Source organism: Mangifera indica, chromosome 19 (genome assembly GCF_011075055.1).
Source record: "Mangifera indica cultivar Alphonso chromosome 19, CATAS_Mindica_2.1, whole genome shotgun sequence".
Taxonomy (NCBI): Eukaryota; Viridiplantae; Streptophyta; class Magnoliopsida; order Sapindales; family Anacardiaceae; genus Mangifera; species Mangifera indica.
The window spans coordinates 3,854,979-3,879,089 of record NC_058155.1 but is presented as its reverse complement, the minus strand read 5'-3'; the positions used below and the strand labels follow the sequence as shown (position 1 = coordinate 3,879,089).

The 24,111-nt window shown below is 29.7% G+C and overlaps 1 protein-coding gene across 1 annotated transcript; it reads right to left on the bottom strand.

Moving 5' to 3' along the window:
* Window positions 1-851: 851 nt before the first annotated feature.
* On the bottom strand, window positions 852-9,277 carry LOC123203231. The gene is given in 7 exon segments (XM_044619506.1): window positions 852-1,569; window positions 1,851-2,401; window positions 2,518-5,943; window positions 5,946-6,483; window positions 6,576-6,868; window positions 7,054-8,122; window positions 8,681-9,277. Coding segments are annotated over 7 exon segments (6,873 nt in total). The 5' UTR covers window positions 9,157-9,277; the 3' UTR covers window positions 852-1,049.
* Between the last annotated feature and the right edge of the window lie 14,834 nt (window positions 9,278-24,111).

Below are 24,111 nucleotides of genomic sequence, written 5' to 3'. Positions count from 1 at the left end.
TCTGTCTTTGCTTCTTGTGTCATATGTGTAAGCATTTTTGAGCTAAGAGATGACTTTCTTACCTAGTGGGATGAAGAAGTCAAATGGTATTGTGATACAAGCCTTATATCTCATCATGTATTAAAGAATTTTTTTGTCACTTTCACAACATTCTACAACACTCAGAGTAGACTGAAATATTCATTTGATTGAAAGAGTGAAGATCCTCATATAACATTGGTATTGACAATGTTATTTAATGTAACAACTTACTGGTTGCTATTGTCATGATATTCTATCTGAAGTACCTGTTTTGTGGTTTTCAACTGTTAATATTTTTATAAGCATTGTCCAACATCCTCTGTCATACAATTTGACTTGGTGGCTTGTTCAAAGAAATGTTTTTGTGTTTTGTGTCATCATTATCTACCATTTATGCTAGCAAACTTTAATGCATTCCTTATATGTTTTCAGATAACCAAAGGCAATCCACTTCGAGTATACATAGATTAATCTCTGCCACTTCTTCCGAAATTTTAATATATATTCAATTTCCACCTTGTCATCTCAAGATTACTATATAAATATTGATGGTCATCTTTTTGCAAACAGAATACAGAAATTTGATCGATCTTATAAACAAAACATTAACAGAACAACGGTGATAGGCACCTGAAGCAATTCCAGCAGCAACCTTCCCTTGGAAACGACACTCAATGCTGTCAAGCTTTTAGTTCTGTTATATAAAGGCAGTTTCACGGCAATAATATTCTCTACTCCTTACTGCTCTCATCATCATGCCACAATCTAATCACGACAGTCATAACAAAAATTAACAATACAAAATCAATAATATAACGTTCCAATTCAACTAAGAAAAAAAGAGATATTCTTCTTCATTAACTGGAAGTGCATTACAAAGTCAAATCACCAATTTTAGTAATTACATGAACTCATGATCTGTTTCTTCTTACAAAATGCAAAAAATAGCCAGAAACGGCAATAAGCAAAGTAACTGAACTCTAGGCTTTCGAGAGGTCTAGTCTCTCCCCTTGTACTCCTACTTTTCCTTAATTCTGCTTGCTCCCTCCTCCAGGACTAACACCTCTCCTTTTGTGTTTGTTTCCAACAACCAGCTTCAAGCCACTCCTCTCCAGCATTTTTGATAGCCGATATGATTCCTCCAGGTGTGCCTTCATTTGGGCTCTCTTCCTCTTGCGTGATACATAAGTTCCAAACCTAAAATCTCCCGCAAATTCTGCCTCTTGCTTTAACTCCAAGTCGCTAGGTGTACCCTTCATTTGGTCTCTCTTCCACTTGCGTGATACATAAATTCTAGACCTAACATTTCCCCTCCTGTCGAGTGGCACCTTATCCTCAAGGTAGAATTGTGGGAAAGCTTGTTTGAAGGCAGTGTATTGCTCCCACGAATTCTTAAATTCTGGTAAATTTTTCCAGGCAACAAAAACCTCCAGCTCACCATTGCCAGTATACCTGTGCTTGAGCACTTCCCTGGGCAGAGGCTCCAATTCCCCTTTTTCAGTCATGCAGTCCGGTAGAGGTTGGCTGACCATGGAAGGCCCCGATTGTCTTTTGAGTTGCGACAATATGGTTGGTGAAAGAGACCAAAAAAATATATTCTTTAAAGATTGAGTTCATGATTCTACTAATAATAACACTAATCATAAATTACAGATTTGAATTCTGAGAATTCCAAATTATATGAACATATATAGAAATGATAACACACAACAGAAGAAAACCATTCAGAAATCAGTCATAAGCATGAAAATAGTATAGACATAGAGAAAGCATTACATAATTATATACAGTTAAGAAGGCGTATATATATAAGTTGTGTAATTACATACCTTGAGCTGGATTCGCCTTTATAGAAATTTGAAGATTTAAATCCATCTTCTTCACCATGGATGGAACATCCTGATCTTTTCATAGTTTCCTCCAACTCTTCAGTGAACAATAAACGAACCCCACACTTCTTTATTTTTTTTATCCAATTTGTCTCTGTAAATTCTAAACTATCTAAGGGATGGAAAGAGATAACGGCTTTGGTATCACAAGCGAATTTAAAATCTCCTGTCCCAAATATATCCAATATAATGCGGTCATATATCACTAATACATGATCTGACTTAATACACTTGGTCAAAAGATACGTCTGTTCACTAGACATTCTGTCCACACCAGGGCGACTCAGTCGCAACGTAGAACCAACACCAAAGAAATTACACTCATCACAATTATCTTCAACTTCAACAATGAAACAAAAGGCAAGACCCAGAACCTTCTCATTGAATGAACCTTGTGGTAACTTAATAACTGATCCACTACTTTGAATGTTAAACCATTCCGGAATGTCACTTCCAGGGTAACAAATTTCAACTTCTCGCTGGGGAGTTACCTAATACATTACAGAAAACTGGTTATTACTAAAATAGTTGATTTAACATCATTTTTTTTTACTTCAGATCAGAAAAAGAAATTGAAATCATGTGCAAATGAGAGATAAAATGATACCTTATATGCGAAATGGTTAATTTTACTTGAGTACGTATCCAATATAGAATCACTCAAAATGTTTCTGATTGCGTCCCAATCCAGACTGACACAATTGAACAAGCTCAGTGTCCTTCTATCAGGTCTTGGAGTTATTAGATTTGTAAAACCTGATAATTCTTTCAGCAATTTGCAACCATCTGCTAGAAGTTCTTTTATATTGCGTGGAAGCTTTGGTAAGGATTGAAGCCTATCACAAAACCTTATGTTAAGGCTTTGTAACTTGGAAAGGTTCATGATGTTTGTCGGGATGCTCTCAAAATTGTTTCCTTCCAATTCTAGATCTACGAGTAAGAGCAGATTGTCAATATTATTGGGTAACTCTGTAATACTGCAGTAATTCAACTCTAATCTCTTTAAAAATTGCAAAGCTGATAGAACAGCCATAACTGAAGGTAGCTCTTTAACAGTAATTCCACTAGCTTCAATTACTTCCAAGCTCTCTAACTTTCCCAAGTCATCAGGCAATCTTTCAAGTTTTGAACAACCCGACATATAAAGATATTTCAGAGATTTCAACTTATCAATGGTGTTTGGAAGACTTTCAAGGCTTGAACAATTTCTAAGACTTAATCTTATCAGAGATGATACTTTCCCAATCGATGAAGACAATTCTTCTACTGCAGTTCCATCTAAATACAACTCTAGGATCTCAGGTGGGAACTCTGGCACCATCTTTAGATTTGATAAACCAAAGAGATCAAGCTGTCGAAGAGATGTCAAATTACAAAGGCTGCTTGGAAGACTTTCAAGGCTTGAACAATTACTAAGACTTAATCTTATCAGAGATGATACTTTCCCAATCGATGAAGACAATTCTTTTACGGCAGTTCCATCTAAATACAACTCTAGGATCTCAGGTGGGAACTCTGGAACCATCTTTAGATTTGACAAACCAGAGAGATCAAGCTGTCGAAGAGATGTCAAATTACAAAGGCTGCTTGGAAGACTTTCAAGGCTTGAACAATTTCTAAGACTTAATTTTATCAGAGATGATACTTTCCCAATCGATGAAGACAATTCTTTTACTGCAGTTTCATCTAAATACAACTCTAGGATCTTAGGTGGGAACTCTGGAATCATCTTTAGATTTGACAAACCAGAGAGAACAAGCTTTCGAAGAGATGTCAAATTGCAAAGGCTGCTTGGAAGACTTTCAAGGCTTGAACAATTTCTAAGACTTAATGTTTTCAGAGATGATACTTTCCCAATCGATGAAGACAATTCTTTTATTGCACTTCCATCTAAATACAACTCTGGGATCTCAGGTGGGAACTCTGGAACCATTTTTAGATTTGACGAACCAGAGAGATCAAGCTTTCGAAGAGATGTCAAATTACAAAGGCTGCTTGGAAGACTTTCAAGGCTTGAACAATTTCTAAGACTTAATTTTATCAGAGATGATACTTTCCCAATCGATGAAGACAATTCTTTTACTGCAGTTCCATCTAAATACAACTCTAGGATCTCAGGTGGGAACTCTGAAACCATCTTTAGATTTGACGAACCAGAGAGATTAAGCTTTTGAAGAGATGTCAATTTACAAAGGCTGCTTGGAAGACTTTCAAGGCTTGAACAATTTCTAAGACTTAATGTTTTCAGAGATGATACTTTCCCAATCGATGAAGACAATTCTTTTATTGCAGTTCCATCTAAATACAACTCTGGGATCTCAGGTGGGAACTCTGGAATCATCTTTAGATTTGACAAACCAAAGAGATTAAGCTTTCGAAGAGATGTCAAATTGCAAAGGCTGCTTGGAAGACTTTCAAGGCTTGAACAATTTCTAAGACTTAATGTTTTCAGATATGATACTTTCCCAATCGATGAAGACAATTCTTTTATTGCACTTCCATCTAAATACAACTCTGGGATCTCAAGTGGGAACTCTGAAACCATCTTTAGATTTGACGAACCAAAGAGATCAAGCTTTCGAAGAGATGTCAAATTACAAAGGCTGCTTGGAAGACTTTTAAGGCTTGAACAATTTCTAAGACTTAATGTTATCAGAGATGGTACTTTCCCAATCGATGAAGACAATTCTTTTACTGCAGTTCTATCGAAATACAACCCTAGGATCTCAGGTGGGAACTCTGAAACCATCTTTAGATTTGACGAACCAGAGAAATCAAGCCTTCGAAGAGATGTCAAATTACAAAGGCTGCTTGGAAGACTTTCAAAGCTTAAACAATTTCTAAGACTTAATGTTATCAGAGATGATACTTTCCCAATCGATGAAGACAATTCTTTTACTGCAGTTTCATCTAAATACAACTCTAGGATCTCAGGTGGGAACTCTGAAACCATCTTTAGATTTGACGAACCAGAGAAATCAAGCCTTCGAAGAGATGTCAAATTACAAAGGCTGCTTGGAAGACTTTCAAGGCTTAAACAATTTCTAAGACTTAATGTTATTAGAGATACTTTCCCAATCGATGAAGACAATTCTTTTATTGCACTTCCATCTAAATACAACTCTGGGATCTCAGGTGGGAATTCTGGAATCATCTTTAGATTTGACGAACCAAAGAGATTAAGCTTTCGAAGAGATGTCAAATTGCAAAGGCTGCTTGGAAGACTTTCAAGGCTTGAACAATTTCTAAGACTTAATGTTTTCAGAGATGATACTTTCCCAATCGATGAAGACAATTCTTTTATTGCAATTCCATCTAAATACAACTCTGGGATCTCAGGTGGGAACTCTGAAACCATCTTTAGATTTGACGAACCAGAGAGATCAAGCTTTCGAAGAGATGTCAAATTACAAAGGCTGCTTGGAAGACTTTCAAGGCTTGAACAATTTCTAAGACTTAATGTTATCAGAGATGGTACTTTCCCAATCGATGAAGACAATTCTTTTACTGCAGTTCTATCGAAATACAACCCTAGGATCTTAGGTGGGAACTCTGAAACCATCTTTAGATTTGACGAACCAGAGAAATCAAGCCTTCGAAGAGATGTCAAATTACAAAGGCTGCTTGGAAGACTTTCAAGGCTTAAACAATTTCTAAGACTTAATGTTATTAGAGATGATACTTTCCCAATCGATGAAGACAATTCTTTTACTGCAGTTCCATCTAAATACAACTCTAGGATCTCAGGTGGGAACTCTAACACCATCTTTAGATTTGACGAACCAGAGAGATCAAGCTTTTGAAGAGATGTCAATTTACAAAGGCTGCTTGGAAGACTTTCAAGGCTTGAACAATTTCTAAGACTTAATGTTTTCAGATATGATACTTTCCCAATCGATGAAGACAATTCTTTTATTGCAGTTCCATCTAAATACAACTCTAGGATCTCGGGTGGAAACTCTGGAAATATCTTTAGATTTGACGAACCAAAGAGATCAAGCTTTCGAAGAGATGTCAAATTGCAAAGGTGCTTGGAAGACTTTCAAGGCTTGAACAATATGTAAGACTTAATGTTTTCAGAGATGATACTTTCCCAATCGATGAAGACAATTCTTTTATTGCAGTTCCATGTAAATCCAACTCTAGGATCTTGGGTGGGAACTCTGGAACCATCTTTAGATTAAACAAATCAGAGAGATCAAGCTTTCGAAGAGATGTCAAATTACAAAGGCTACTTGGAAGACTTTCAAGGCTTAAGCAGTTTTTAAGATTCAGTTCAACTAGTCTGCATGGGCTTTCTATGGAAGACGATAAGGTTTTTATTCCAGTTCCTTCCAAACACAATCTTTCCATATTACCTAATATCCTTGGACCAGTGTTGAGATTAGAGCAGCCAGAGAGAAAAACATCTCTTAAAGACCTTGATTGAATGCTAATTGGAAGATTGACAAGGCTTTGGCAACTTCTTAGAATCAACCGCTCTAGATTTGAAGCCTTTGAAAGGTCTGGGACTTCAAGTAGATGTCTTGAGCGACTTAGGTCAATGTATTTTAAACGAGGAAGATTTTGTATCAGGAAAAAGAAATGACCAATACAATTAAAAAAATCTAATATTTAAAATTTATGAAAGAGAATTTTCAAATGAAATCAACATATGCCTTGATGCCCGTCCATAGTTGTTTAAGATTATTGCTTTGCATCTTAAGTACAACAAGGTTATCAAGATCAAATTTCAAAGGCAACGATGGGAAGGGGTAATAATCCCAACAGAGGCATTCTAACTCCGAGAAATCAAATTCAATGTTGTCAAAACCATGAACTTTATTATTGCATCCCCAATATGAGTTATTTACTATAAGGAGTCTTAGATTAGCCATCTCTGAGAAAGCATGAGGATTTAAGTGGATCTCTCTCATTTCAGCCATTTCAAAGAGCATACCTCTCACTTTGTCATGTCCCTACAATTAAAATCAAAAGATAAGTTTACAGCAAAATAACATGATATACCTCTAAACCCGAAACCAATTACTTCATGAACTATTCTATAGTGAAAAATGAAAAAGATACACTACTAGTTCAAATATTTAAATATATCCCATATACTATAACATATAAATTGAAAGTTAATGTCATGTATATTTACCAGATTTTTTTCCAATACACAATCTACATCTTCATGATGCCACAATCGACTGCATTGGCCAAGTTTAGTGATTGGCTCTTGTCGGACAATTTCCCAACCCATCTGTTGAATCAAATCATGCATTTCTATTGTGGTAAATAGAATAGATATAAGAGCTTTATCAACAAGAACACATATTCGATTATGTGAACTGAATGTACCAACTAGATATTTATCACATCCTTTAAAGAAGCATGCAATATCTAAAAATAAAGTCTTCTCTTTATCAGATAATCCATCATAACTGATCTTAAGCACCTTTTGGATACCCTCATACGGAGATTTTTGTAAATCTTCTAGTGCACTATCCCATTCAAGTTTTCCTCTACCAAGGAGATGGTTACCTAAAACTTCGAGAGCTAAAGGCAAACCTTTTGTATAACTTATAACTTTTTTTGAAAGCTTCAAGTAAACTTCATCAATTGGATGGTTTTGTTTGAAGGTATGTTGTTTAAAAAGTCTAAGAGATTTGTCACTAACTAATCCTTCAACCTCATATATGGTAGAATCATCCAATCCACAAATTTTTAGCACTTGTTTATTCCTTGTGGTTATAATGATTTGACTTCCAAAACCCAAGTCTTCAGGATCTTCAATTAATTCTTTTATTTGTTTTGAATCTGTCACATCATCAAAAACAGTAAAAACTCTTTTACGTCCAAGCCTTTCTTTTGTGGATGTGTGTCTTATATCAAGGTGTTTATCCCCTAATATTGCATAAAGAAATTCTTTTTGCAAACGACGCAGTTGATTTATATTTGATGCTTCCCTAACATTTCGAGCAAAATACGAAGCTTCAAATTGACTTGAGATTTCCTTGAAGACTGCTTCAGCAAGAGTCGTCTTGCCTATGCCACCCATACCCCAAAGTCCTACCTTGCATACTTTACTTGACTGATCAGACAATAAAGATTTAATTTTCTGGATCTTCATTGCTACTCCAACCAAGTTCTTATTATCGCTATAAGACTTATCATTCAAACTCTCCAAAATACATTCAGTAATTGTGTCAACAAGTTTCGATTCAGGCCTACATTAGAAACAAAAAGGTAAAAACAACAATAACCTTATCAATAAATTAATGAAAAAGAAATAAAGACAAAGTCGGATTCCAAGAGCCCAATTTTGGTTTGGACTTTCCAAGGAAAGCTTATGCATATATTTAATAAAACTTATAGAAATACAACTTTTTTTGTGAAACTGATAATAATTTGGTTATCAATTAAAAACGCTCCTTCCAACTTCAGATAATTTAGTTTTGTTATTGTATAAACACTCGTTCTATAATAAATTGCCAATACACTCGTTCTATAATAATTTATATAAAAGGTATAACGTGAAATCTAAGAATAATTTGATTAATAAATAAATTAAGATAAATAATGTGGGGGAAGTTTGATTTATATAAATTAAGCTATTTTCAAACAATTGAAATGGAATTTTGTTAAAGGAACCAAATAAGGTTCAATTGTATAGTTGGACTTATAGAAGTTGTATTTGAATTTTATCTTTCATAATTGAAAGTGATTTTTATATAGAAGAATTATCATAATAATAATAATAATATCAAAGCACAAAAAGCACCCACCTGATGGAATTTGAATCAAAGCCAGATAGATTGGCTGCTTCCGTCAAAGCATTCCTCCATCTCTGCAACATCTCTTTTTTCTCCATATATCTTACTTCATGCTCGCCAAATGCATCTCCATAAGTCCCTGTTTGCTTCCTTACATCTGATGGATCTACATGATAGAACACTGGAATCACAATCTGACCGTACATTCTCTTGCAATTGAGGATCTCAACAAGTTCTTGGAGGCACCATGTAGAAGAAGCATAACCTTTCGAGAAAATGATGATTGAAATCTTTGATCCACTAATCGCATTCAAAAGAGATGGTGAAATCCCATCTCCTCTTACAAGTTGATCATCGATGAAAGTAACAATCTTTCTCCGACACAAAGCTGCATTGAGGTGGCTGGTAAAATTGTCTCGAGTGTCCTCACCTCTGAAACTGAGGAAAACATCATACTTCACTTGAGAAGAAGAAGAAGAAGAAGCCATCGCAGTTAATTGAAGCAACAAGACTATTTCTTCTCACAGAGTTACAAGTTTATTTGTATATGTTTTTTCCTGGGTTCAATTTCTTTGCTTTTTCTCAGGAAATTATTAGAGTGACCGACATCCTTTCCCACCCGCAAGTCAAAGGGTTATACCAAAAAGACCAATTTAAACAACGAAATATTCTCGAAACTTCCCCCAACTCAATGGGGTAAATTGACATATTTTAGTAGAGTGAATCACAATTTTTTTTAAAGCACAATCTTAGATAGTATAAATAAAAATTTTTCATGCAAAATATAACCTTGTAAATGGAACAATAATATTATAAGATAAACTATTGTTGTATTTGTACTTTTTTATTTTTCAAAGTTATCATAATATCATGTCATTTTAAATCAACAAAAGTTTAAAATAATATTTTAAATATTCAAATTATATAAAAAAAAATTTATTTTTATTTCTTTTTAACCCCACCTTTTCTTTCTCTTTTCCTATAATAAAAGTGTCTTTATTATATAATTATATATTAGAAGTAAACATAATTTTTAAAAATATTGTAGGTTTTTTTGAAATTTTTATGGGTTGTTAAAAAGTCGCGAAAAAGTTTGGATAAATTTTTGAAATATTTTATGCCCTCTTATAGTTTCAAAAATAATATTATACACCCAAAACTTAAATATAATGCAAAAACTTATGGGTATGAATATCATATTACAACTGTTAAGACCATATAGTAGTTTTAAAATATATAGGGATTTGAAAAAAAATTTTAGAGATTGATTTGTGAGTTTATAAATCTTTTAAAGTATTAAATTATCATGTTTAACATGTTTGAGTCTGATATAAAAATTTTTTTTTATTTTTTGTTTTGAAATTAATGCATGATAAAATTACTATTTTGCCATTACATCATTAGTTTTTTTAATGGAATTTGATTTTAAATGAGAAAGTGTTATTATGCCAACTAGGGGTGAAATTAAAAGTGTTTGATAAGAATGATATATTAAGTTATTCCCTACTTTAACCATTGAAAATTAATAAACTTCACTAGAAAATTGTTGAAAATAAGTGTCTGTTATTTACTTTCAATATGTGAGTTCACCACACGTTTTTTCAAATTTAGAAATTAGATATAAACTTTTCCTAGTAATTTTTCTCTTTGCTTGTTTTCTATATTTATTTTGCAAGTAAGTTTACTTAGATAGTGTGATATACATTTATTATTAGACCTTGAAGGGATTTCAAGGCTAAAAGCTAAAAGGATTTTAGCTTCAAAATTCAAGAAGAGATTAAACAACTGAATAGGATGCTTTGAGTATTTCAATTTTGAGCTTAAACAACTATTAGTATGAGAGTTTTAAAAATTAGTTAAGTGAACAAAATGTTTTACTCTTGTGTTAATTGACTTTAGTATGTAATTGGCAAAAAGTTAATTGCTTAGTTGATTATATTTGCTAGATTTGTCATTCCTATATAGTCCTAGAGGTACATACAAGTTCCCATGCTAGCAAATTTTCCACAAGTCTAGATTGAATAACCGTGTAGAATCTTACTTTCTCTCTTATTTATTTATATACTTAACTTATTTCATCAAACTTGTATGCACAAGCGATTGATGATTATTTACAATTTCAAAATTTTTAATTTAAAAGGTAATTTGACACCACTTGCAAATAAGCCCTTATAAGGAGCTATTATTAATGCAAATAAACCAAGGCATAATGCATAATTCCATTAAATTGACATAATAGAGAATGACAAGAATTAAGCATTAATTTATAGATTAACGATTATGTAATCAAGAGTCAAAACCACATTGCCAGTGTAAGATTGCAAAGCTCTGGATCGTAACAAGAAATATCATACAATAATTAAAATAGAATCCAACAATAATTGCTTGGCTTAATTTTTCTTGTATTTAATATTTTAATGGTAGTTCTAGCGTGACCAAACTCTTTAATAGTATAATCAAACAATAATTACATGTTAGAAAGATCTTTGATCCACAAAGAAATTTTGTTAGTTAATCCACTTTTTTCTTTGTCAAACTTACATTCAAGGATTCATCAAGAGTTCCTTATCAAACTCACCATAATATTTTTGGCATATTTTTAGTAAATGCTACAACGTTTTCTACAAACTTTGGCTCATCTAATTCATTAGTATCTTCACTACCTTCATTATTAGTAAGAGAGCGTTTAGTTCAAATAATTTTTTCTTATTAAAAATAAAAAATTATTATAAAAATAGATTATTTGAAAGATGATTAAATATAAATTATTATTATATTTAGTAAATTTAATATGTATAAATAATTATTATATTTGGTTAACAATAATAAATGAATAATAATATATTATTTTACTTGAATATTTTTAAAAAATTATTGAGTATAAATTAGTATTATATTTGTTTAAACTAACATGTTTTGTATTAAATATTTAGTTTGTGTATATTCTAATATATATATATATTTGGTAACTAAAAAATATATGTACAACACAAACGCAACCTCCAAATTAGGTCACGGGAATAAGCTAAGCTTGTCCTATTTAAGAAAGACAACAAGAACCAATTTGAGCCAGAAAAACAAAAAAGACTAAATATTTCCATCTTGTAGGCCTATCAAAGTTTTTACAATGATAAGGTTTAAGAGGAAATATAACCTAAGTTACATGTCATCTATACAAAAGCACTGGCCAACTAAACTAATGATAGGGTTCAAGAGGAAAATATTTTAATATATTTTCCTTCATAATAATATATTAAGTTTTTTCTATCTTGTTAAATTATAAAATTAATTGGTTAAATTATTTTTTATTTGCTATCTTTTGGCCAATATATTTTTTCTAAAATACTTTACATTTACTTATTATTTTAATTAAAATAAGAGTATTTTAATCTTGAAAGACTGATAAGTAAAAATAAAATTATAATAAAATTACTGTCATTTTATTAATATTTTAATATCTAAAATAAAAATAATAAACAGACTATAAATCAAAACATAAATTATATTGAGTTTTATAATTATATAGAGTATTATCTAAAACTATTTAACAATATGGGGGGGCCAACTGTATTTCGGTTTCTGCAAGCTAGAGAATTAGTACAGTGTTTGGGATGGAGACAGGTGACAGGCGACAGAGGGAGGGAGCGACTGGAAAAAGGGCAATGACAGAAACTACATGGGGAGAGGGAAATGAAAGTTTTAAAAAGTTTAATAGGTAGCAACGTTATGATAACTTGGGAAGTATGAAATTCTAAAAGAGGAGGGGGAAATTTTGCAGCAATAATTCTTCTAATGTTGCAAGGACCATTTGCTTTCAAAATTTTTAAGATTATTTTAGTATTATATTTTTTATTATTTATATTATATTGATTGATTTATTAATAATAAAATATTATGATAATATTTTATTATTAAGAATAATGTGATAAATAATATAAGTGATAATTTGATTATTATCTTCACTTTAGGTATTAAAATATTACTAAGATAATCTTAATTTTATTATAATTATATTATTATTTATTAATTTTTTAAAGATAAAAATAATTTTATTTTCAATTAATATAATAAATAATATAAAAAATATTTTAAAATAATTATAATCATGTATTTAAATAAAATAATATATTAATATTTTCTTATTTCTAATCAAATATAATAGTTATTTTTATTTATTTAATTTATCAAATTTTATTAAATATGATAATAATTTATAATTAATAATTTTTAAAATAATTTATTTTTTAAATAAATTTTTAATTTTAATAATAAAATATTTTTTAAACCACAAGAGTAATTGATATCTTTTGTAATGGAAACCAGCTCATATGGCCTGACCGAGATTGGTCACAGTCATACTGACCTCTTTTATGATGACTGTATGTAAAGAGTTGTAATGTAAGCCAGCTCAGTTGCTTTTGCAAGAGCACTTTGTTTTCATTTTCCGCCTCGACAAATGATGTCAGTGGTCAATTTCCAAAACAACCCTTTCTTTCTTGCTTTCACATTTGTTCACGTGGTAGGGGTCCACTTTAGTCAATTATTCCCTGCAAAATTCATTCATGTTCACATTCATTTAATTTTCCGCACACGTTAATATGTTTTTATGAAATTTCCGATAAAAACAAGTTAATTGTCCATAATTTAATGTAAAAAAGTAGCATTTAAAATCATCAATACAATATATTAAATTGTTAATTAAACCCCTCATAGGCTATCTATTATCTTACAAATTTAAATAGAAAAAAGGAAAAAAATAATTAAAAAATAATAAAATTATATATATAATTTTATGTATAAATATTAATATATTATTATATAATTAAATATTATTTTATTTTTAATTTTTAATTATTTAATTATATAATAACACATATTGATAACTTAAAAAATATGAAACCCTAGTAAAAGAGGAGGAGAAACATTATTTTTTAAAATTAAAAAATTTGATACTAGAAAAAAAATTATCAATTTTTAAAATTAAGGTGAGAAAAAAAAAATAAAATTTTTGTTTTTTTAAGTTTTTTATAAATAACAATTTTACACTTATATATAACAAAACATTTTAATAAAATTTAGATTATGAATAAATGTTTAGGTGTTTAAAACGCTGTATTATGAGTTTGAGGATGCACTAATCCTTTTGTGGATATAAGTCTTTTGGTCTAATAAATACAATCTTAAGAAACTCGTATAGGGTGGTTCTGATATCCCAAAGTTATTAAAAATATTAAAATAATTAACCCATATTTTTAAGAAGTTGTTGGGCTAGAAGTCCATGAACCACGTTCTTTGACCGGATACTGGATATCGATTATTGCACCACGTTATTTTATTGTGAAGCCAAACGGTATTTTTGTAATTTAGTACCTAATTATTTTGTGGAATATTTTAGTTTACATGGGACTCTTAAAACACAAACAAAAAAAATTTAATTATATATTCCAATATTATTTATATAAAACAAATTATTTACATTATAAATGTATACTATGTTTTTCAAAAGTTAAAATATCCCTAAAATTTATAAAAAACAAGGTTATAAAATTTTATGCCGTTTTAATAGGGATAAATTAACCAATTGAAAATTAATGGCTAAGAAGAATCTGGAAAGATTTTTTTGAAATGATGAATATACCCTTCTAAAGAGGATCTGCTATAAAATGATTCTCATATAACTCCAAAAATTATTTTGTTTACGAGAGGCTAAAGAACCTGCGTATATTGTCAGGGGCTTAGGTTGGGAGCCGTGACAGGGTTTGGGCAACTACGAGTGATGGCGATCTTAAGAGCGAGTAGATGTGGTCATTGGATTTGTGATGCAATAACTGTAGTCGGAAGTGCTTCAGCCACAGGGCGTGCACAATGTTGCTATAGTAGTGCATTGAAGAGAGAATTAGGCCAACCCTGCATAAACTGGTCGGGAGCTGGAGCTGCTCCCTTGATGAGTCTAAGGCAGGATGAAACCAGTTATTCTAAGCCATAATGTGGGTGCATGCAAGGCTGATCCTCGAGACGGCCCATCAAGGATGTCGCACAGGCTAGTCGAGAAAATTCGGCCTGTGACACTTGGTATCAGAGTAGGACCATCACCAATGCTACGGTAGTGAAAAGAGACCCTCCAAGCAAATAGCAGCTGCACGACACATGTGAAAAGTCTGATGTTAAATAGCAAATGCCAAGAATACATCATGTCATAATGAGGGGGTGCCCCTGGTGGAGGACGGGGATCTTTCGGGGTGTCATGAGGAGATTGACATGATTGGATATGTCACACTTGACAAGTGATCGAGCGTCCCTTTAGCCAATATGGGGGACACTCATTGTGTGGTCATTTGATGCGGCCAATGGAAGACTGGGGGTATTTTGCGAAGTTGAGCAGAGCACGAGGGCGTGCTCCATTTTGAGTGGGGGAGTTTGTCACGAGCTCAGGTTGGGAGTCGTGATAGAGCTTTGGACAACTACGAGTGATGGCGATCTTAAGAGCGAGTATACGTGGTCATTGGGTTCATGATGCAATAACTGTAGTCGGGAGTGCTCTAACCATGGGGCAAACATAATGTTGTTGTGGTAGTACATTGAAGAGGGGACTAGGCCAATCTTGCACAAACTGGTAGGGAGCTGGAGCCACTCTCCTGATGAGTCCAAGGCAGGATGAAACCAGTGATTCTAAGTCATAATGTGGGTGTATGCAAGGCTGATCCTCGAGACAATCCATCGAGAGAAAATTCGGCTTGTGACAATACACGTGTAGCCACCTAACACGCACCTACACATGCAAAAATATAAAAACCAGAAAGTCTTCTTCTCCTCCGTGAACATACATATACAATAAAAGACGCACGAGTCCACGACAGGATACTGACATAGATCAGTTTTCACGTGATTGCACGTTTCTACTGCAGCAATAATTCTTGCAATGTCGTAAGGGTGCGTTTGGTTGGCGGTAAGATAGATTACCTTGGTAATCTATCTTTTATTCCCTTGTTTGGTTTGTTAGTAATAAAAGATTACAGTAATCTTCTATTACCAATGCTGATGTGGCAGGTAATATATGTGGTAATTTGATTACCCCCTTCACCTTAGGTATTTAAAGATTACTTGGGTAATCTTGAGTTTATTATAGAAAAATTATTATCTATTAATTTTTTGAGATAAAAATAAATTTATTTTTAATTAATATGACAAATAATATAAAAATATTTAAAAATAATTATATTCAAGGGCATTTAAATAAAATAATTTACTAGTAATCTTTTATTACCTTTAACCAAACACAATAATTATTTATACCTATCAAATTTTATCAAACATAATAATCATTTATACCCAGTAATCTTCTAAGTAATCTATCTTCAAGGTAATCTTTCTATTTTAGTAATCAAATATTACCCAAACTAAACGCCCTCTAAGAATAATAATTGATCTCTTTTGTAATGGAAACCAGCTCATACTGGCCTGACCTAGATTGCTCCCAGTACATAGCAGTAGGGTTGGAAAGCAGCTCAGTTGCTTTTGCAGGGGCACTTTATTTTCATTTTCCAGCACAGCAAATGAAGTCAGTGGTCAATTTTACAATACAATCCTCTTTTTCTTGCTTTTATAAATAATCAATTATTCCCAGCAAAATTCATTCATGTTCACATTCATTTAAATTTCCGCACACATTCTTCTCCCAGAGTTAGAAGTTTATTTGTATATTTTTTCCCTGGGTTCAATTTCTTTGCTTTTTCTCAGGTATTCCTCGGAAATTAATGTTTTCTAACGGAGTGAATGCCATTTTTTCCCACCCGAAAGTCAAAGGGTTATATCTAAAACACAAATTTAAATAACAAAATATTCGCGAAAAATTGATACTTTTTAGTAGAGTGAATTACATTTTTTTTCACTTAAAATTTCATTTTAAAACACACTCTTAAATAGTGTAAATAACATTTCTCACCAAAAATCAAACATAAATAAAAAATTTTCATGCAAAATATAACCGTGTTAATGAAACAGTAATATTATATGATGAACTATCATTATATTGTTACTTTTTTATTTTTCAAAATTATTGTGTCATTTTAAATTAACAAAAGTTTTAAATAATATTTTAAATATCAAAATTATATAAGAAGTCTCTTATTTTCATTTTTTGCACCCTCACCCTTTCTTTCTCTCTTCCTATAATAAAAGTGTCTTTATCATATAATTGTATATTAGAAGTAAACTATTATTTTTGAAAATATTATAGGTTTTGTTGAAATTTTTATTAAAAAATTGGAAAAAAAGTTTGGAGAAATTTTTGAAATATTTTATGCCTTCTCATAGTTTTAAAAATGATAATTACTCACCCAAAACTTAAATAGAATGCAAAAAATTATGGGTATGGATGTTATATTACAACTATTGAGACTATATAGTAGTTTTAAAATATATAGAGATTTGAAAAAAAAAATTTAGAGATTGATTTGTGAGTTTGTAAACCTTTTTAAAGATTAAATTATAATATTTAACATGTTTGAGTCTGATATAAAGTTTTTTTTTAATTTTTTGTTTCAAAATTAATAGATGATAAAATTATTATTTTGCTATTACATCGTTAGTTTTTTTTTTAATAGAATTTGATTTTGAATGAGAAAGTGTTATTTGTGCCAACTAAGGGTGAAATTAAAAGTGTTTGATAAGGAACAATACGCTAAGTTGTTCCCTATTTTAATCATTGAAAAATGATAGATTTGACTAGAAAAATCATTGAAAATGAGTATTTATTATTTGCTTTCAGTACATGAGTTTATCACACATCTTTTTAAATTCAAAAAATAGATATAAATTTCTATTGGTCATTTTTCTCTTTGTTTGTTTTTAATATTCATTTTATAGGTAAGTTTACTCAGATAATAAGATACACATTTATTATTAGACCTTGAAGGGATTTCAAGACTAGAAGTTAAAAGGATTTTAGCTTCAAAATTCAAGAAGAGATTGAACAACTAAGTAGGATGCTTGGAGTATGTCAAGTTTGAGCATAAACAACTGTTAGTATGAGAGTTTTAAAAATTAGTTAAGTGAACAAAATGTTTCTCTCGTGTTAATTGACTTTAGTATGTAATTGGGAAATAGTTAATTGCTTAGCTGATTATATTTGCCAGATTTGTTGGACCGCAATTGTACACACTTTGAGTAGGTTTCCATCATCTATTCAAGTTATTCCTATATAGTCCTAGAGGGACGTATAACTTCTACAAGTCTAGGTTAGGAAATTTTCCAAAACTGGCTAAAAATTCAAAGAGAGATTGAACAATTGAACATGATCCTATTTTCTCTCTTATTTAATTATTTACTTAACTTATTTCGTCAAACTTGTGTGCACAAGTGATTGATGATTACTTACAATTTCAAAATTTTTAATGTAAAAGCTAGTTTGACATCGCTTGGAAAGAAGCCCTTATAAGGAGCTATTATTGATGTAAATAAACCAAGGCATAATGCATAATTCCATTGAATTGACGAAATAGAGATTTCTTTCAAAGGAAACTACATAAAAGAATGAAGCATTAATATATTGATTAATGATTATGTAGTCAATATAACATTATTACATTGAACATATTAAAATAGAATCCAACAATAATTGCTTGCCTTAATACTTCATATACCTTAATTTTTCTTGTATTCAAATTTTTAATGATAGTTCCAGCGGGACCAAACTCTTTAATACTAGAATCATACAATAATTAGTTGTTAGAAAAATCTTTGGTCAACAAAGAATTTTTTTTAGTTAATCCACTCTTTTCTTTGCCAAACTTACATTCAAGGATTCATCAAAAGCTTCTTATCAAACACACTACAATCATCAAACTCTTCCCCAATCAAGGCATCAACTATTTTTGGCATATTTGTAGTAAATGCTACAAAGTTTTCTACAAACTTTGGCTCATTTGATTCATTAGCACCTTCACTACCCTCATTATCACTAAGAGTGTGTTTAGTTTAGATAATCTTTTATTACTAAAAGTAAAAAAATATCATAAAGATAGATTATCTGAAAGAGTATTAAGTATAAATTATTGTTATATTTGATAAATTTAGTATGTATAAATAATTATTATATTTGGTTAATAATAATAAATAAATAATAAGGTATTATTTTATTTAAATATCTTTGAAAGATTATTAGGTATAAATTAGTATTGTATTTAGTTAAACTAACTTGTCTTATGTTAAATATTTATTTTGTGAATATTCTAATATAGATATATTTTTTGGTAAGTAAAAAATATATCAACAACCCAAATGCAACCTCCAGATTAGGTCATGGGAATAACCTAAGCTCGTCCTATTGAAAAGGGACAACAAAAACCAATCCTGAGCCAAAAAAAAGAAAAAAGAAAAAGAACACTAGACATTTTCATCTTGAAGGCCTATCAAAGTTCCCACAATGATAGGGTTTAAGATAAAATATAACCTAAGTCTGTACATGCCATCTATACAAAAGCACAGGCCAACAAAAATAATGATGGGATTCAAGAGGAAAATATTCTAATATATTTTCCTTCTTAATAATATATAAAGTTTCTTTTATGTTGTCAAATTAAAAATTAATTAATTAAATTATTTTTAAGTTATTATCTTATAACCAATATATTTTTTCTAAAATATTTTTCATTTTACTTGTTATTTTAATTAAAATGAGAGTATTTTAATCTTAAAAGATTAATAAGTAAGGATACAATTGTAACAAAATTAAGATCACCTTGTTTATATTTTAATATCTAAAATGAAAGTGGTAAGTAGATTATAGGTTAGAGTATAACTTATGATGAATTTTATAATTATCTAAATATTAAGCATTATCCAAAAATTGTTCAACAATATGGGGGGTTGACTTCCATTTGAGTTTCTATAAGCTGGATAAGTTAGCACGAAGTTTTGGATGGAGAGAGGTGATCGACGATGGAGGAAGGGGGCGGCCAAAAGAAAGGCAGTGACGGAAACTATATTGGGGGAGGGAAATGAAGATTTTAAAAAGTTTAGAGGGGCAACTGCATTATGGTAACTTGAAAAGTATGAAACCTAAGTAGAGGAGGGGAGGGGGAAAAAGTCATTTTTTAAAATTGAAAAATTTGGGATTAGTTTTCAAAACTAAGGTGAGAAAAAAAGGATAATTTTTTTTTTCTTTTAAGTTTTTAATAAATGACAATTTTACCTTTATATATAACAAAAATTTTTAACAGCGTTTGAATTATAGGTGGATATTTAAGTTTTTAAAATCTTACATTATGAGTTTGAGGTTGCCCTAAACCTTAGGTGGGAATAAGTCTTTTGGCCTATTAAATATAATCTTGTGAAACTGATATTGGGTAGTTCTGATGTCCCAGAGTTATTAAAAATATTAAAATAATTTAGTATTTTTCAGTGATAATACAATGGAGGTATTATACATATTTTTAAGAAGTAGTTGAGTTAGAATGTTAATGGACCATGGAGAGACAGAGTTAGCTATTTGACCGGATATTGGACATCGATTATTGCATCACGTTCTTCCATTGTAAAGCCACAGGGTATTTTTGTAATTTAGTACCTAATTATTTTGTGAAATATTTTAATTTACATTAGGCTCTTAAGACAAAAAAATATATATATATTCCAATATTATTTATATAAAACAAATTATTTACATTATAGATGTATATTATGTTTTTCAAAAGTTAAAATATCCCTAAAATTTATAAAAAACGATGTTATAAAATTTTATGTTGTTTCAGTAGGAATAAATTAACCAAATCTTGTAGGATATACTATCATGGCCAATTGAAAACTAATGGCTAAGAAGAATCTAGAAAGATTCTTTTTGAAATGATGAATGCACCCTTCTAAAGAGATAATATTTTCTAATTATTTCTAATTAAGAAAATGTTCAAACTATTCAATTATGATTATCGATATGTCATCAAACAAAGCATTTAAACTATTAAAAATAATCATCATCTTATCGACTAAATAAGTTATGTCATATTTAATACAAAGAAGATTCAACGTTATAGTGACACATAAAATGCTAAATAACTAAACTAATTAGATAACACATATCACATTAGATGAAAAAGTTGACACTAAAGTCAATCTCTTTCGACATATACGTAATTTCTTAATCAAATAGACATGTCAGCTTAGTTAAACATTTAATTACCATGTGTCCATGGATGATAACTCAACGCTCACTCTCTCTGAGTATATAAACCAGTAGAAAAACATAATATTAGAGATTTTTCTTCTTTGATCCCTTTTTATCTTGTTGAATTTTCATAAACTAGAAAAATTTATTTGAATTCTCTCTATAACTCCATTGATCTCTTAGAATCACTCTTTGTAATTGTTTTATAAGAATACATTGTTAAAAAAAAAAGGGAATTGAAAAGTAAAAATCCTGATTTAATATAAATGATGATATCATCAACATAATTTGTTATACTTGAGAACAAAATCCTGATGATAACTAAATAATATTAAATTAAAAATCTTAAAAATGTATACTTGCATATTTTAACCTAGGGTTAAAGGAATTGAATTAAAAAGTAAAAAGTAAATGAAATTTATGATTTTATAATAAGGTGGAACTTAGGAAGTTTGATATATATATATATATATATATATATATATCAATAAAACTTTGTGTACACAAATATATACACATTTATATGTATTATTACATGATTGAGTGATTCTGAATTAATGATAAAGTAATATTCAATCATTTGATAACTTATTTAAGTATATACATATTTATATACCCCAAATAAATATACATAATATTTCTCTCTCTCTGTCTGTCTGTCTATATATATATATATACACACACACACACAAAAACACACATATACATGATTCATAAGAATATTATGTTTTATTTTGTTGTTTTTTTTTTAAATTAAAAAAAATAGCTTTTGAGTTTCATCATTTTAGGTTGGGAAAAATATTTGAAATGATAAGTGGGCTTGGCCATATTTGCTTTTTAATTTTATTGCAACTTAAAAAAAATTTCTATGGGCTTCATCATCTTAGATTGGGAATAATCTTTGAAATGGTAAGTGGGTTTTTTTTTTTTTTTTTTAAATTTCAACTTAAAAAATATTACCTGTGGGCTCCACCCATTTAGGCTGGGCATAATATTTGAGGGAGAAAGTGGGCTTAGTAATATCTTAAAATGGACGTGGGCTGCAATCAAAAATATATTTTTAAGAAACTGATGGTGGGTCTAGACAAAAGTTTTTAGTTACTTTCCATTTGAGGCCTACCCTCACATAGGGCCAGGTGCACCCTTGCATCGAGTATGTCAATGATCCAAGTGTACCAAGTAATAACTCATATCTCTGGATGCATATAGTTGTCTAATATTATAATACTAATACATATACTCCTACCCCGATGTAGTGAGAAGAGATAATATTTTCTAATTAAGAAAATGTTCAAGTTATTTGATTATAATCATCTATTCATCTTCTAAACAAACATTTAAGTTGTGTAGTATTTAATACAAAAAAGATATAAAGTTATAATGATACATAAATACAAAGTAAGACATCACACATCACGTACTTATTTTTTTAGTCAAACGGATATATATGTTTAGTGAAACATCTAGTTATCATGTGCCCATTGATGATGACACAACACCCACTCCCTTCGAGTATATAAACCAATAGAAAAATACAACGTGAAAAATTTTTCTTCTTTGATCTTTTTTTTTTTAATTGAATCTTCATAAACAAGAAAAATTTATTTGAATTTTCTCCATAATTCTTTTAATAATTTCTTAGAATTACCCTTTATAATTGTTTCTTAAGAATACAGGGTTAGAAAAAAGAAAAAAGGTAATAACAATACAACATAGGTAGGCTAACCAAACCGCTTTATATACTTCATCTTCTTTTATTGTGTTATTGTTTTTGTGAATCACACATAAACACTATATTTTGTAGTCTCACCGCAACATTCACATAGCATCTTCATGTAGATATGTTATTGCATTACTACATCTTTCCCATATCAATAGTTGTAAATGCTTATTACGTGTATGAAAGTGATTTCATAATCCACTAAATTCACTTAATAGTGTTCTTGTTAACTCAATTGAATAGTAATATGTACATAAATAATAAATACAAATTTGTGTACAAATAATGATATATCTCATATATTTAGGTGTTGTTTTATCTTTAATTTATAATCACTCAATCATATAATAACATATTATTATTTGTATATAAATTTATACTTATTATTTATGTATATAATTTTATTTATCTCGACGACATGCACAATTACGTTTAAGTTTCCGCACATATTAATATGTTTTTATGAAATTTTTGAATAAAACAAGTTAATTGTCAATAATTTAATGTAAAAAAGTGGTATTTAAAACCATCATCAGTTCATTATATTAAATTTTTAATCGAAGTGTTAGACATAAAATTATGACTATAAATTTATATAAATTTCATACTTTATAAAGAGGTAAATTAAAATTCATTTTAAAATGTGCAATTGATAAAATTTTTAAAAATACTAAAAATAAGTAAATACTATACGTCAAATTATGATGTAAACAATTTACATAATTTCAACTTAATGTGTTTACTTCCATAATTTCAACCAAAAATATGGAAATAAATGAATGTGTTTCCTTAAAAAAAAAGGAAAAAAAGATTTTTTTTGCGTTGATTAAAGACTTGTAATGTTCATTTTGATCAAAACTTATATTCAACTAAGGAAGAAGAAAAGAAGTCAAGAGGTGTTTGGTTTGAATAATATTTTATTATCAAAATAGAAAGATTTCCTTGAAGATAAATTATTTAGGAGATTACTAGGTATAAATGATTACTATATTTGATAAAATTTGATAGATATAAATAATTATTGTGTTTAGTTAAAAGTAATAAAAAATTATTAATAAATTATTTTACTCAAATACCCTTGAATATAATTATTTTTAAATATTTTTATATTATTTGTTATATTAATTAAAAATAAATTTATTTTTGTCTCAAAAAATTAATAAATAATAATATAATTATAATAAAATCAAGATTACCTTGGTAATCTTTAAATAACTAAGGTGAAGGTAGTACTCAGATTATTACCTATATTATCTGCCACGTCAGTTTTGGTAATAAAAAATTATTGTAATATTTTATTACTGATAAACCAAACAAAAGAATAAAAGATAAATTATCAAGGTAATATTTAAATACTGGAACCAAACGACCCCTATGTATAAATGAAGTTCTAGCAATATTAACAATAACAAAATGTAAATAATGAAGTATATGCTTACCAGTTCTGCGACCATATATATATACATACGTATATATTAACAGAAGCTAACTGATAACAAATCAGGATAAAGCCAAGCAACATAATTTGCATTTTTTAGTTTTCGTTATACATCTTCATCGTAA